Genomic DNA, 13,198 nt, shown 5'->3' on the forward strand with positions numbered 1-13,198 from the left:
TGAGATCATCACCAACAAGCTAAAAATAAGTATATTCTTAATGGCCAATTAGGCAATTTCTAATAATATATAAAATGCATTTATCCTTTGGTTCATAATTCCACTTCTAGGAAAAAATATATATGTATATATATATATGTATATATGTATAGAATATCTATATTCTATAGAATAATCAACCCAAAGATAAAAATCTATGTTTAAGGATATTCTCTGCAGCACTGTTTATAATAGCAACTATTGAAATCATCCTATATGTCTTTCAAAAAGGGACTGGTTAAGTATATTATGATTTAGCCACACAGTAAAATACCATGTGTGGTGTTATATGTATCTTGGTTTTCATGCATGGCTCCTGCCTGTAACTCTCACAGCCCTTGTTACACAGTCTTTTGTTATAATGTTGGGTGTGTTATGTTAGGCCTCAGGAAGCACAATCTCTCTGACCTTCTCCTGCTCTCCTTTCACCTGCCCCAAGGCAAGAGTCCCATCTTTCCCCCCTTTTCTGATTGTGGGTTTTAAGACCCTCCCCAGAGAGGCTCCTGCCTTATACCCTGGGGGAAATAATGCTGACATCATGAGGCTCCCATAACAACCCAAGATGACTGGGTTCCAAGAGCTTCCACATAGCTGAACACATGGCGGATCCTGGAGGGTGGTGCGCCCAGGGAGGACATGGGAGCCCCTTTCCTCATGCCTCGCCCTACACCTCTCTTCACCAGTATCCTTTGCAGTATCCTTTATAATAAACCAGTAAACACACGTGTTTTTCTGAGTTCTGTGAGCTGTCACAACAAATTAATTGAACCCAAAGAAGGAGTCATGGGAGCCCCAACTTGAAGCTGGTTGGTCAGACATTCTGGAGGCCTGGACTTGTAACTGGTGTCTGGGGAAGGGGGTACAGTCTTGTGGACAGAGCCCTAAACCTGTGGGATCTGACACTATCTCCAGGTAGATAGTGTTGGAATTGAATTAGAGGACACCTGAGGGGTCCCCGCTGCTTGTTGTATGGGGAAAACCCACACACATTTGGTCACAGAAGTCTTCTTTGCTGATGATTGGTGTGGTGTGAGAGCAGAGGAAAAACCTGGTTTGAGAGAGGTTTTGAACCAAAAATGAATTATGATATAGCTTTGAGATACTGCTGAGTGAAGAAAAGCAAGTTAGAAATAGTATTCTACTTTCATGAAGTAATTATATAGAGATTTTGGAGATGCATGGAAAACCAGTCAGATAGAATATATACCAAGAGTCCTTATCTGTAGAGGAAGGGGTTATCATGCAGATGTTCCAGTTTCTGCATAATACATACCTACATTGCTTGAATTTTATACCATGAACATGTATTATTTCCATATTCAGAAAAAAAACGCCATTTTTTTAAGTCCTTACTGATCATCCTGAAGCTGAACAAACAGCAGCAGAGAGAGGTTAAATAACCTGCCTGGGTCACTCTGCCTGTCCCTGCTGGGGTTAGGAAGGACAACATTGTCCCCTATCTACTCAGACAGCTTCCTGCGACACCCCTCTCCCCTGCCACCCCCTGCTCAGGTATCTCCAAGTCATCCTGTGAGCTATTATTGGACCCAAGCCAAACGTCAGCAGCTGGCCCTTGTGACCTGGGCCTTCTGTGCTGCCCATCCCCGCACCCTCCCCTGCAGCAGCAGGGCAGGAATCCCTCCTAGGTGGGCTGCTCTTCCAAAGGAAGTCCACTCCACCAGACTCTCACAGCCCAGCCTCTCCTGGCTACTCCTGGCCTACCCTGCAGGAATCTCTGCTTCCCACTCTGCTCTATCTCTTGGCTAGTAACAATGATAATGGCAACCCATCCACTGAGCCAGGCCTGGGCTAGGCTTCCATATGCTTTCTCACTTGTGTTATAACAATTCTATGAGGTGTTATCCCTGGTTTGCAGCATAGATACCTTGAGATCATGTTCTTGGTCATGACACTCACCTGCCTAAATCCTCCAGTGGCTCTAAAGGTGGGATTTGGCTCTGCCCACCCTGGGGCCTCATTCTTTGTCCTCTCTCCTCCCTCTCTGGGCACCAGTTTCTGGCCTTCTGTCAGGTCCTCAGTGTGTGTACTATTTCCCCAAAGAAGGTCTTTGTATAAATTCCCCTGCCTTGAGTGCCCTTTCCCCCACTCTCTTACTCCTGGCTAACACTTCTGTGTCCACAAGTCTCACATAAAGTGGCATTTCCTTAGTGATCTTTTACTTAACCCCTCTCCGTAGCCCAAGTCAAGTTCCGGTGTCAAATATTCTCATAGCTAGCAAAAAGAAAGACAGAAAGAAAAAGAGGGAGAGAAATAAAGAAAGAAAGAAGAGAGAGAGAGAAAGAAAGAAGAAGAGGAAGAAGAGGAGGAGGAGGAGGAAGAAGAAGAAGAAGAAGAAAAAGGAGAATAATAAGACGACAGTGGTGGAGGAGGAGGATGAGGAGGGAGGGAGAGAGGGAAAGAGAAAGAGAGAAAGAGAAAGAAAGAAAGAAAAGAAAGAGAAAGAAAGAAAAAAAGAAAGAAAGAAAGAAAAGAAAGAAAAAAGAAAGAGAAAGAAGGAAGGAAAGAAAGAACGAACAAACAACAAAAGGAAAGGAAAGGAAAGGGAGAAAGGAAAAGGAAAAAAGGAAAGGAAAGGAGAGGGGAGGGGAGGGGAGGGAAGGAAAGGAGAAACCAAGGTGTTGGCTCTGCTAAAATAAATTTTAAAAGAATAAAATAAATCCCCTTAGCGTTCTGCACTTTTTCTTAATTTAGCACATTTAAAACCACTGATTCAATGACCCCCTTTACCACTAGATTATAAAGGCCCAAATCTTATCTTATCAATCTATTTATTATGTCCCCAGTACAATGCTTGGCACATAGGGCCAATATATGTTTGCTGATAGATGAGTGAATTCCTGTTTCTTCTCCAAGGAGAATACCATGGCACTGGGCACTTGGTATTCAGTAAAGAAGTTCTTGTTTTGATCCTGCAGCTCAGGAAACCCACCTGTATGAGGATCCAGCTTGAATTCATGCGCCCCAGGGCCATGCAGAGAATATGTGATCTGAGCATTGGTATCAGTGTCCAAGTCTGTGGCAGAAACCTTCAAAATGAAGTGTCCTGGAAATACATCTTCATGAACCTTGCCAGTATAGAGAAGCTAGAGATGGAAAGACAAAGAAGAGGGAGATTGTGGGAACTGCATTCAGATCCAGAGAGAAGCAGAAGGACTGACTGAGGGAGGCAGAAGCAGAAAGACAGACACTAAGAGGGCAGAGATGAACAGAGACAGAAAAAAGGACAGAGACAGAGAGAGAGAAAGAGAAGCAGAGAGAGGGAGGGAGGGGAACAGAGGAGGTAGAATAAGATGAAACATGCAAGGAAAACTGAGGTTTAAAACAGGAAGAGGATGACAAGAGAACGAGTCAGAAAAGAGAGAATGGAGAAGTTCCGTCATCCAAAAGCCCACAGGCAGGGCTAGAAGGGACTGCTACAACTTCTTCCACCCAGTCCTTTGAGGCTTTTGGAGAAGGAAGACAAGATGGGCCTGATATAGGCATTCTGGAAGGTGTCAGGTCAACCTCCCTTTCCTCTGTGGCGAGGCCATGCTATTAAGCTCATCTCCCTGACCGTATCCCCAGGACAGACCCTTGACCTTTGAGTCAGGTCTGGACTCCAGTGGCCCCATCGCTTGGCCCACTCTCCCTTTGCTGCAGGTACCATCATGGCATCTGAGGGAGTGGCAGAGGGGAAAGGCTGGAGCTCCCTGAGAATTCAATTTTTCTTCACTCCACCACTGTGGAGTTTGGGCAAGCATGGACCCCTACATGCCCTGGATGGAAGCTTTATTTATTTTCTTGTTTTCTCTTTTTTGACACACAGTCTCACTCTGTTGCCCAGGCTTGAGTGCAGTGGCACGATCTTGGCTCACTGCAACCTCCTCCTCCCAAGTTCAAGCAATCTCCTGCCTCAGCCTCCTAGGTAGCTGGGAGTACAGGTGCGTGCCACCACACCTGGCTAATTTTTTTTTTTGTATTTTTAGTAGAGATGGGGTTTCACCATGTTGGCCAGGCTGGTCTCGAACCCCTGACATCAGGTGATCCACCTGCCTCGGCCTCCCAAAGTGCTTGGATTACAGACGTGGATGGAAGTTTTATGTGTGGAGATGGTTCCCCAGGCCTCTTTTTTCTGGTTCTAGTGGTGCTGTGAACCATCTCTGGGAGGGCCAGGGTGAGCCTGATCTCAGCCTCTCCAAGCATGAGGAGGACAGAGGTTGGTTGTAATGATGGCTGAGGGAAAAGAGAAGGAAGGTGACCACCATTCTCCCCAAAAAAGCCTCCCTTCTAAGACCACCCCAAATATGGTCATCTTGGATCCTGAAAAGACATTTTGCATGCGTACCAATAACCAGACTCTCTTTTTCCACTGTGCTTTTATGTGACTGGCATGTAGAAGAGTGGAGGAAGAAAAGGTGAGGAGATATATGTATTTATGTGTGTTGCAAGGTATGTGTCTATACATTTATATGTGTGTGCAAGCAAGTCGAAGTTTGTATATACGCAAATGCATATGTAAGTATGTTCATGTGAATTTGTTATGTATAGTTGCATGTGTGGGTGAGTATATGGTTGATTGTGCTAGGTATATAGGTATATGCTTATATGTTTATGTGTATATAAGTATAGGTATTTGACTGTGTGTATAGGGTTGTAGGTGATCCTTTGTGTATATGTGTGGGTATGTATAACTGTGCATTTTTATATATATACTGAATGGTTGGATTATGATAATTTGAGATGTTATGAAAGTAAAATGTTAGCAGTTTAACTTTATCTGTAAACTTTGAAAGAATGTAAATCTTCCCAAAGTTAAAAACTACTTACTGTGTTTTAAATAATATGTTTAAAAGCAAAGCTCCATGACAGCAATTGTTGGTTTATGCCTCTAGGAACACAGCTCCTTTCCTGACAAACACACACACACACCCCACTCAACATTTGTTCCAGCTGGAAATTTAGAGTTGAATTACATGAGATCCTTAGGAAAGTGTCCCTCGCCAAATGAAATTGCCCGGTCTCATGTTTGTGTCTCTGTATAAGTGAAGGAGGGCATCTCAGTGGACTAAATTACCCCAGCAGATGTGGGGAGGTGCATATATGGGCATGGGGTGAGAGGTTTGCCTGGGGTCAGGTCTCTGTTAGTGTATTTGATAATAGTGAGCCATGTCAACAAGTTGAGCAGTGCCAGGGGTTTGCCCATTGGGCATGGCTGGCTGTGTTTGGAGAATGCATATGTTACTTTCCTTCTGGATATGTTCTGCAGAGAAATAGACCTTTGTTGGGAATGTAGGGGGAGAGATGTGGGCCATGAGTCTTGAACAGCTTGGTATATCCCTATGGGGGCCAAGGAATTACCTAGAATGGTCCCTGCCCCTGGGAACTAGTCTGAGGCTTGCTGGAGAGAAGCAAGGAAGGTGAGGTCAGTGATGGCCAGCCTCAGAGATGGGTCCCTCGGTCCTCCTTTCTCCTGCCCCTCACTGTCTGTTCTCCTGCCCCTCAGTGTTCCTTCTACTGCCCCTCACTCTCTGTTCTCCTGCCCCTCAGTCTCCCTTCTCCTGCTCCTCACTCTCTGTTCTCCCGCCCCTCACTCTATCTTCCTTGCCTTCACTACCCACTCCGCCCCTCGCCAGGCTCTCACCTGTGAGCACTGTGGGCTGTTATCATTGACGTCCAGGACAAAGATCTCCACGGTGACCGAAGCCTGGAACTTGCCATCAGATGCTGTGACTCTGAGCAAGTACTTGGCTGTGTGCTCGCGGTCCAGGGTCTTCCTTGAGGAAATCCTCCACTCATCTCCAACTTGGCTGATGCCAAACTGGCCCAGGGGGTCTCCCTCTAAACAGATGGGGCAGAGCTTTCAGAAGCCAAGCAACAGGAATGAACTAGGCTTTGTGTCACAGGTGCCTGCCCATTGGATGCATTTTTTAGAATTGCTGGGAAAGCAAACATTTCCTTCCTTAACTAGGAACCCACAATTCTACACTGAGTCCACTTTTTGGTGTTATGAAGCTGCTTCTACTTCAAATGCCTCCTGTTAACTGAAATTGTCAATGCAAGAAGCATCACTTCAAAATATGTGGCTGAAGGCAGGGTTTTTTGTTTTTGTGGCCCCGAAGGCATGGGAGGAAGTTAAAGGGAAACAAATTTCAATTCTATATAAATGTCTAAGATGCATAGCTATAGAACAGTGGAGAGATAGGAAGCAATCAAAAACACTAAACACTCCAAGGTTTTATTTTATAACTAAGGACACACCCTAAGTGGAGGTTCTGTAGGAGCACTAGGGTTTGCTTGTAAGTCATCTTTCTTTCCTTGACACTAGTCACTGACAAGAATGTGGGAATATGGATTTCTCACTCTGAGATCCTAAGATTCCAGAGTTCTAAGATCCAACTACTCCAAGAATTGATAACATGTTGACATTTATTACTCTATTATTCTGAGATTTTAAGACTTCTGCGTTTTTAGGAGTCTGATATTTTAAGATGATAAGATTCTGTTTTTCTACAACTCTGTATTTCAAACAGCTTTGATCCTATGTCTTCAGGAGTCTGTGGTTCTTGGTTGGAATTTCAGGCTCATGGGCTTTTCACTGGACAGCTGTGATAGCAGAAGGAGCCATGTTCATGGGAATGGGGGGACATGGCACCTGGGGATGAGAAAAAAAGGACACAGGAGTGAAGAAACTCTCTCATGGCCACTGGTTAGCTGGCTTAGCCACTGGATTGGGGATAGGGTAATTTAGTTTTACAGTAGGTATCCACTAATGAAAGCAGCTTATAGGGTAGGGTTTTAATCCCAGCCCTGAAGCAAGCACAAGAGTGTGACCTTGGTTGAACTTTTCCATCTGGGCCTTGGTTTCCACATATGTGAAATGAGGGAATTATATCTAAGGAAGTGTTGTCATTCCTACACTTAGGACCTGTGATTGACTAAGAAGCATTTTCTATCATTCACAACTTTACCTGGGTAGGACACTCTCCATAAAGACAGTCACTTGACAGAATTTTCAAGGATCATGCAACTTTCTTGGTGCCTCCTCCATCTTTCAAAAGACAACTGACAGCAGTTAGAGTATGACTCACATAAAATAATGAGACACACTTTTTGCAAAGCACTTTCTAATGTATAGGTGCTTTCTATAAATTACAGATCTTACCAGCATGCCTGTGAGGTGAATGAGAACATGCATGCCAAGTCTACAGGTGGAGAAACTGAGGTCCTAGGGGGTTAAGTGTGCCCAAGTTCACACTGCTAATAAGTGGCAAATCCAGGACATGAATCCATTTTAGGGCACCTCTTCCTGGATGTTTTTCAATACATTCCAGAACCTGCAGTCCATGACAGGTGTTCTTACCTGTGATGTAGCAGGTGACCCGCCTGTTCTGCTCAGAAATGTCAGCATCCAGGGTCTTTAAAGTCACCACCAGTTCGCCAGGCTCACTGTTCTCAACCACAGATCCTCTGTACTCTTCAGAAGCAAATCGGGGAGCATTGTCATTCTCATCTGTAATGGAGACCTGAACCAGGGCCTGAGAGGATAGCTGGATGGTCTGTCCGTGGTCATAGGCCACCACATGAAAATGATAAGTCTGGCAGGTCTCACAGTCAAGTTCCTGGAGTGTGGTGATCCAACCACTCTCACTGTCAATGGCAAAGAGCTCATGGACATTGCTACCAGGGTCTGCAGACAGCCTGTAGCTCACCTGGCCATCTCTCCCAGTGTCCTTGTCAATGGCAGTCACTTGAATGACTGAGGTCCCCACTGGCATATTCTCAGTGAGGACAGCCTTATATGGATCAGCCTCAAATACAGGCCTATTGTCATTGACGTCTCCCACTTGGATGTTGACAGAGACCAAGGACACCACGTCAGTGTTCTGAAGGCAATGTGCCATCACATCAATCTGGTACAATTTGGTGGATTCATGGTCCATGGGCTTCCTCACCTTTATGACCCCTGTGTCTGGGTCTAGGGAGAAGACACCATCCTTGTTGCTCTCAGGTGTGGTGCCCCGCACTAGACTGTAGATGACTGGATCTTGAGCTGCCACTGCTTTAACAGTCCCAATTTCAGACCCCTCTGGAAGGTCTTCAGGTGCAGAGAAAGTATACAAAGGTTCAGAAAATTTCGGTAAGGATACTTTTTTAGGAACCACCTGAAGTCGTACTGGCACCAGAGAGTTCCAGTGAGGAGGGCCTCCATCTTGGGCTTTGATGAAGAAGTCAAGGGTCTGATTTTCCAATCCCACCAGGCTGTCTTTCACCTTGACCACACCAGTGACTGGGTTAATTTCAATGACATCTTTAACTAGGTCCTCTGGGTTCACTGAGTAGGTGACATCTGCATTCTGACCTTCATCTGCATCATAGGCCAACACCTGGATAACCGGAGAGTCTTTACTGACATTGGATTGAATGGATACTGTGTACTCAGATGCTTTGAACTGTGGGGGGTTGTCATTTTCATCTGTGAGGATGATCTTCACCGTGCAGAAGGCTACTCTTCCTCCTCCATCCCGAGCCATGACCTTAATAGCAATGACTCTCTCTGTTGAATTTTCCCGATCCAGTTTCTGCAGAGTGGCAATCTGGCCATTGGGGTTTATGGAGAACTTCTCACTTGCTAGTTTATTGATGATAGTATAATCTACAGTGCCATAGGGACCACTATCTTTGTCTATGGCTAGCAAATCAATCACCTTGGTTCCAACCATTGCGTTCTCTGCTAATTCTGCCTCATAAAGATGCTGCTGGAACTCTGGGCTGTACTTGTTGGCATTTGTAGTGTTGATGTACACGGGCACAGTTGCTCGGAAGACTCCATCAGAAGCACCTACCCTCAAATTGTAAGAAGAGTCCAGGTGCTTTTTGCAAAGGTTGAACATAGAAATTATTCCCGATGAGCTGTTAATGGAGAAGTGCCTGTCCTGATTGCCAGAAAGAATCAGGTACTCCAGGCGGGAGGTGTCTCTGCTGTCAGGGTCAATGGCCTGGACTTTAAGAACCAGGTGTCCACAGGTTGCCAGTTCACTGACATTGGCTTCATATTGAGGTTGTCTGAACTCTGGGGGGTTGTCATTGATATCAGACACATTGACAACCACAAGGGTTTCACCAGTGAGTGGGGGATCTCCTTTATCCATGGCCCTGACTTTCACATGAAAGTGTTGTTGGGCTTCATAATCCAGTTCTTGAACTGTGGACATCACCCCTGTGCTCCCATTGATCTGGAAGAACTTGGAAACATCTGAGCCATCCTCCACAATCTGATAAGAGACATCACGATTCCGCCCTGAGTCCTGGTCAGAAGCCAACAGTTGGATCACAGGGGTCTGAGCAGGCAAGCCTTCTGAGATGGAAGTGGTATAGACCAATTGGGAAAAAGTGGGAGGGTTATCATTGACATCCTCCACTAGGACTTCCACTGTGGCTTCAGAAAATGACCCCAGAGCTGTATCTGTGGCTCTGACTGTGAACACATGTTTGGTCTTGGACTCATAGTCCAAAGGCCCTGTTACTGTTAGGACACCAGTCTTGAAGTCAGTGGTGAACAGCATCAAGGGTTCTTCCTCCACAATGTTGTAGATGAGCCGGAGTCCCTCTGGACTCCGGGCCTGGGTGTGGAGAATTGGGGTATAGAGGGTGATATTTTCAGGCACTCTGACTTTGTAGTAAGGACTCTGAAACAGTGGGTTGGATTTATTTCTCACAGTGACAAGTACCTCTTCCTCACTCTGGAGGGATGGCGTTCCTCCATCCCGAGCAATGACTTTGAGGTGATACTTATTTAAAGCTTGATAATCAAAGGGTTTCTTGAGTGATATGTCCCCAAGATAGGGGTCAATTCGGAAATATGTGTAATCTTCTGCAAATTCATATGTAACAGCCCCATTTGTCCCCAAGTCCTCATCAGTGGCAGATACCTGAAAGAGGACATCCCCTGGCTCTGTGCCATCTTGGATGATTGTGTAATAGGGCAGATGCTTAAATTTGGGGGGATTGTCATTGACATCCTCAATAGAGACTCTGACCAAAGCCTGAGCCACCCGCTGAGGTGTCCGATTGTCCCTCACTTCCACTGCCAGCTCGTGAGTGTCCTGCTGCTCCCGGTCAAACACCACACCTCTTGTCTGCAACACGCCTGCTGACTGGACCATATGAAACATATCTGTGCCGTTCAAGAGGAAGTAGGAAAGGGTGTCATTCAAATGATTGCCCTGGGCACCAAGAATCACCAGGGCCTTTCTGTCCTGCAAGTTCTCCTTCACAGCTGCCCTATAGACATCCTGATCAAACTGCAAGCTTTTGTCAAGCACTTGGGTCAAAGAAATTTTTACCAGCGCAGTGTCTTGATACAAGCCATCAGAAGCCCTGATGGTGAGCTTCCGAGAGAGTCCCAGGAAAGCAGGATTCAGCACAGATATGCTACCAGTGACAGGATGGATGGTAACAGCTTCATCAGCATTGCCAGTTTTGATGCTATAATTGACTTCTGAGTCTTCATCGCTGGCCTGCACCATGAGAAGCTCCATGCCTGGATGGATAGGCCCCACTATTGCTACCTCATATATCTGTTCTGAGAACCTGGGAGGAGAATCATTCACATCTCTGACATGAATGATGACTTGGGCAGGTCTGGGTGCAAATAATATGGGGCTTCCTTGGTCTCGGACATAGACACAGAATTGGAAAGAGGGCATGCTCTCATAATCCATCTCTGATACAATGGTTAGGGTTCCCATGCTGGGATCAATTTTGAAAAACTTCAAGGCCTCCGGCTCCAAAATTTTATAGACCAACAAGGAATTAGCTTCTTTGTCACTGTCAGAGGCATGAATCACAAAGGGGTTGTTGTTTTTATCCATGATCATGCTGTACAGTGGAGCTGCTTCACTAATTTGGCCCACGAAAGTTGACTTTAAGAACATAGGAGCATTGTCATTTTCATCAATTATGTCAACCACCACCATGACATCAGTAAATGCACCTGCCATATTGCTGCCTCGGATTTTCAGCTGGTAAGATGAGATTTTCTCATGGTCCAAGTTCTTCTGGGTGGAAATAAGGCCAGAATATGAGTTCATAGAGAAGACTCCATCCTTATTTCCTTCTCTTAACTCATAGGTAACTTCAGAGGAGCTCATAGCAGAGACAAGGAGGATTGGGGAACCAACAGGGATTGATTCAGGGATCTCTACAAAGTACTCAGATTTTGAAAAGATGGGGGCACTCCTATCTGAGGGATAGACATGAATGATCACTGTAGCCAGGTCATGCCATTGTGGGGAGCCTTGATCTTCTGCCTTCACTGTCAGAGTATGTGGGGCATGATTTGCCTGATCAAGCTTTTGAGCTAGAGTAATGATGCCTAGCAGGGCATTGATGTTGAAGAAACCTTCGCTGTTCCCTGAAACAGAAGACAAGACAAACAAGTTTGCCACACCCTCGATAGGTATCAACTAGACTTTCTAGATCAGTAAAGGGGCTATCACACAAAACCTGGACAGAGCAAAACCTGCATATAGTGTATATCCACCCTGGATATAGTGTATAGAGTAGATACTTTATAAAATCTCTAACATGGTGCGCATAGTAGGTGCTTCATATCACTATCAATTATCACTAAGTTTCTGGGACACAACTTAAGCTACAAACCAAAGCTATAGTAGGTCTTTGAAACCAAGAAAGGAGACTCCATAGGAAAAGCACACTCCACCCTGAATTTCAGTGATGCCTTTTGTAGGAAAAGCTTCAGTTTGCATTATACAGAATTTTTAACCATCTTTTGTATAACTTTTTTTTTTTTTTTTTTAGAGTCAGGGTCTTTCCTGTCACCCAGGCTGGAGTGTAGTGATGTGAGCATGGCTCACTGCAGCCTCAAACTCCTGGGCTCAAGTGGTCCTCCAGCCTCGGCCTCTGGTGGGATTACAGGTGTGAGCCACCATGCCTGGCTACATTTTTAATATAATTTTTAATAGCTTTGGTTATATAGGACACCCATATCTCAAGGCTCCTGAGCAAATATCTTTGCCCCATGCCTGTATTTCCTAAACTCTAGGCATTCTCACATCATCTTTATAATCTTTCCAGTATCCATCCATTGCCTATGTTATGTTACACTATATTTAATTGATGTTTTCCTTAAATTAACTCACTCAAAATTTGATAAATATTTTTAAAGGTAACATTATGTTGCTTCTTTAAATAAAAACACCATATTGCTTACCATAAATCAGAAGTTACCATAAAAAGAAGTCAAAGAAAAAATACCATATTAAAATTGAGATAAAATCTACTGCTTGCCAAAAGGTCTGAGCCTGTGAGCTATCCTCTTTCTTTGGTAAACAAAGAGTGGCTGGTGTTAGAGAAGACTAAAAGACATTCTAGAACCCAACAGAGGCTTTGTTCTTCATTCTATCAGGGAGATTGAATAATTTAAAGAGGAGTGCTTTCTCCATGCCCAATAATCTTTTAATGCCATTAAATGAGTAATACTTGAATTGTTTTGCTCACCACCACAGATACAGGCCTTATACTTGAGAAAATATTGCACTTTACATGTCTTATTCCCTCTATCACATGAGTGCTTATTTTATTATTTCAATGGCAAAGCAAATGGCTAAGTTTTGTCATAAAACTTTCAATCTGATTCTTCCACCTTTGAAGCCCTTCTCCAGCTGACTGGTTAGGTGATTTGTCATATAACTGCTAAATTCAGTCAAAGAGCATGGTTTTAATGAGTAAGTAGCTGTTTTAAAGTGATCCCATTAAAAGCAGCTAAGTCAACAACCTAGATGTGATTCTGATTATAATTTATTACATAATATCACACTGCTGAAAGAAATAAATCAGGGCGCAAAATTGTATGTTCATTATGATCTCAATATTACAAAAATATGCATAGGGGAAGATAAGAGGGAAAGACAGAAAATCATTCTTTTGGGGTGATGAAAATGATGGTTACGTGTTGTGTTCTTTATACATTCCTGTATTTTTCATGTTTTCAAAAATGAGCATGTGTTACTTCTATAATCAGAAGAATATTTTAAAACTAATCTTATCTGGAAAATAAAGTCATTATCTCCATCAATGAGGCTGTCAATGAGATAAAAGATGTGATTTCATTTCATAAATCACAAAAAGCAAGCAATGC

The 13,198-nt window shown here is 44.1% G+C and overlaps 2 protein-coding genes across 2 annotated transcripts in view; one reads left to right on the top strand and one right to left on the bottom strand.

Moving 5' to 3' along the window:
* The window catches only part of SLC36A1 (solute carrier family 36 member 1), a 222,424-nt gene that overhangs the window by 101,214 nt on the left and 108,012 nt on the right, over nt 1-13,198 (top strand). The window lies entirely within an intron of this gene.
* The window catches only part of FAT2 (FAT atypical cadherin 2), a 64,974-nt gene that overhangs the window by 30,967 nt on the left and 20,809 nt on the right, over nt 1-13,198 (bottom strand). The window contains exons 9-11 of the mRNA XM_024247349.3: nt 7,400-11,452; nt 5,681-5,877; nt 2,990-3,143 (exon numbers count right to left, since the gene is read on the bottom strand). Coding sequence (XP_024103117.3) covers nt 2,990-3,143; nt 5,681-5,877; nt 7,400-11,452 — 4,404 coding nt within the window. The remainder of the gene's footprint in view (nt 1-2,989; nt 3,144-5,680; nt 5,878-7,399; nt 11,453-13,198) is intronic.

The sequence above is a fragment of the Pongo abelii genome, chromosome 4, assembly GCF_028885655.2.
Source record: "Pongo abelii isolate AG06213 chromosome 4, NHGRI_mPonAbe1-v2.0_pri, whole genome shotgun sequence".
NCBI lineage: Eukaryota > Metazoa > Chordata > Mammalia > Primates > Hominidae > Pongo > Pongo abelii.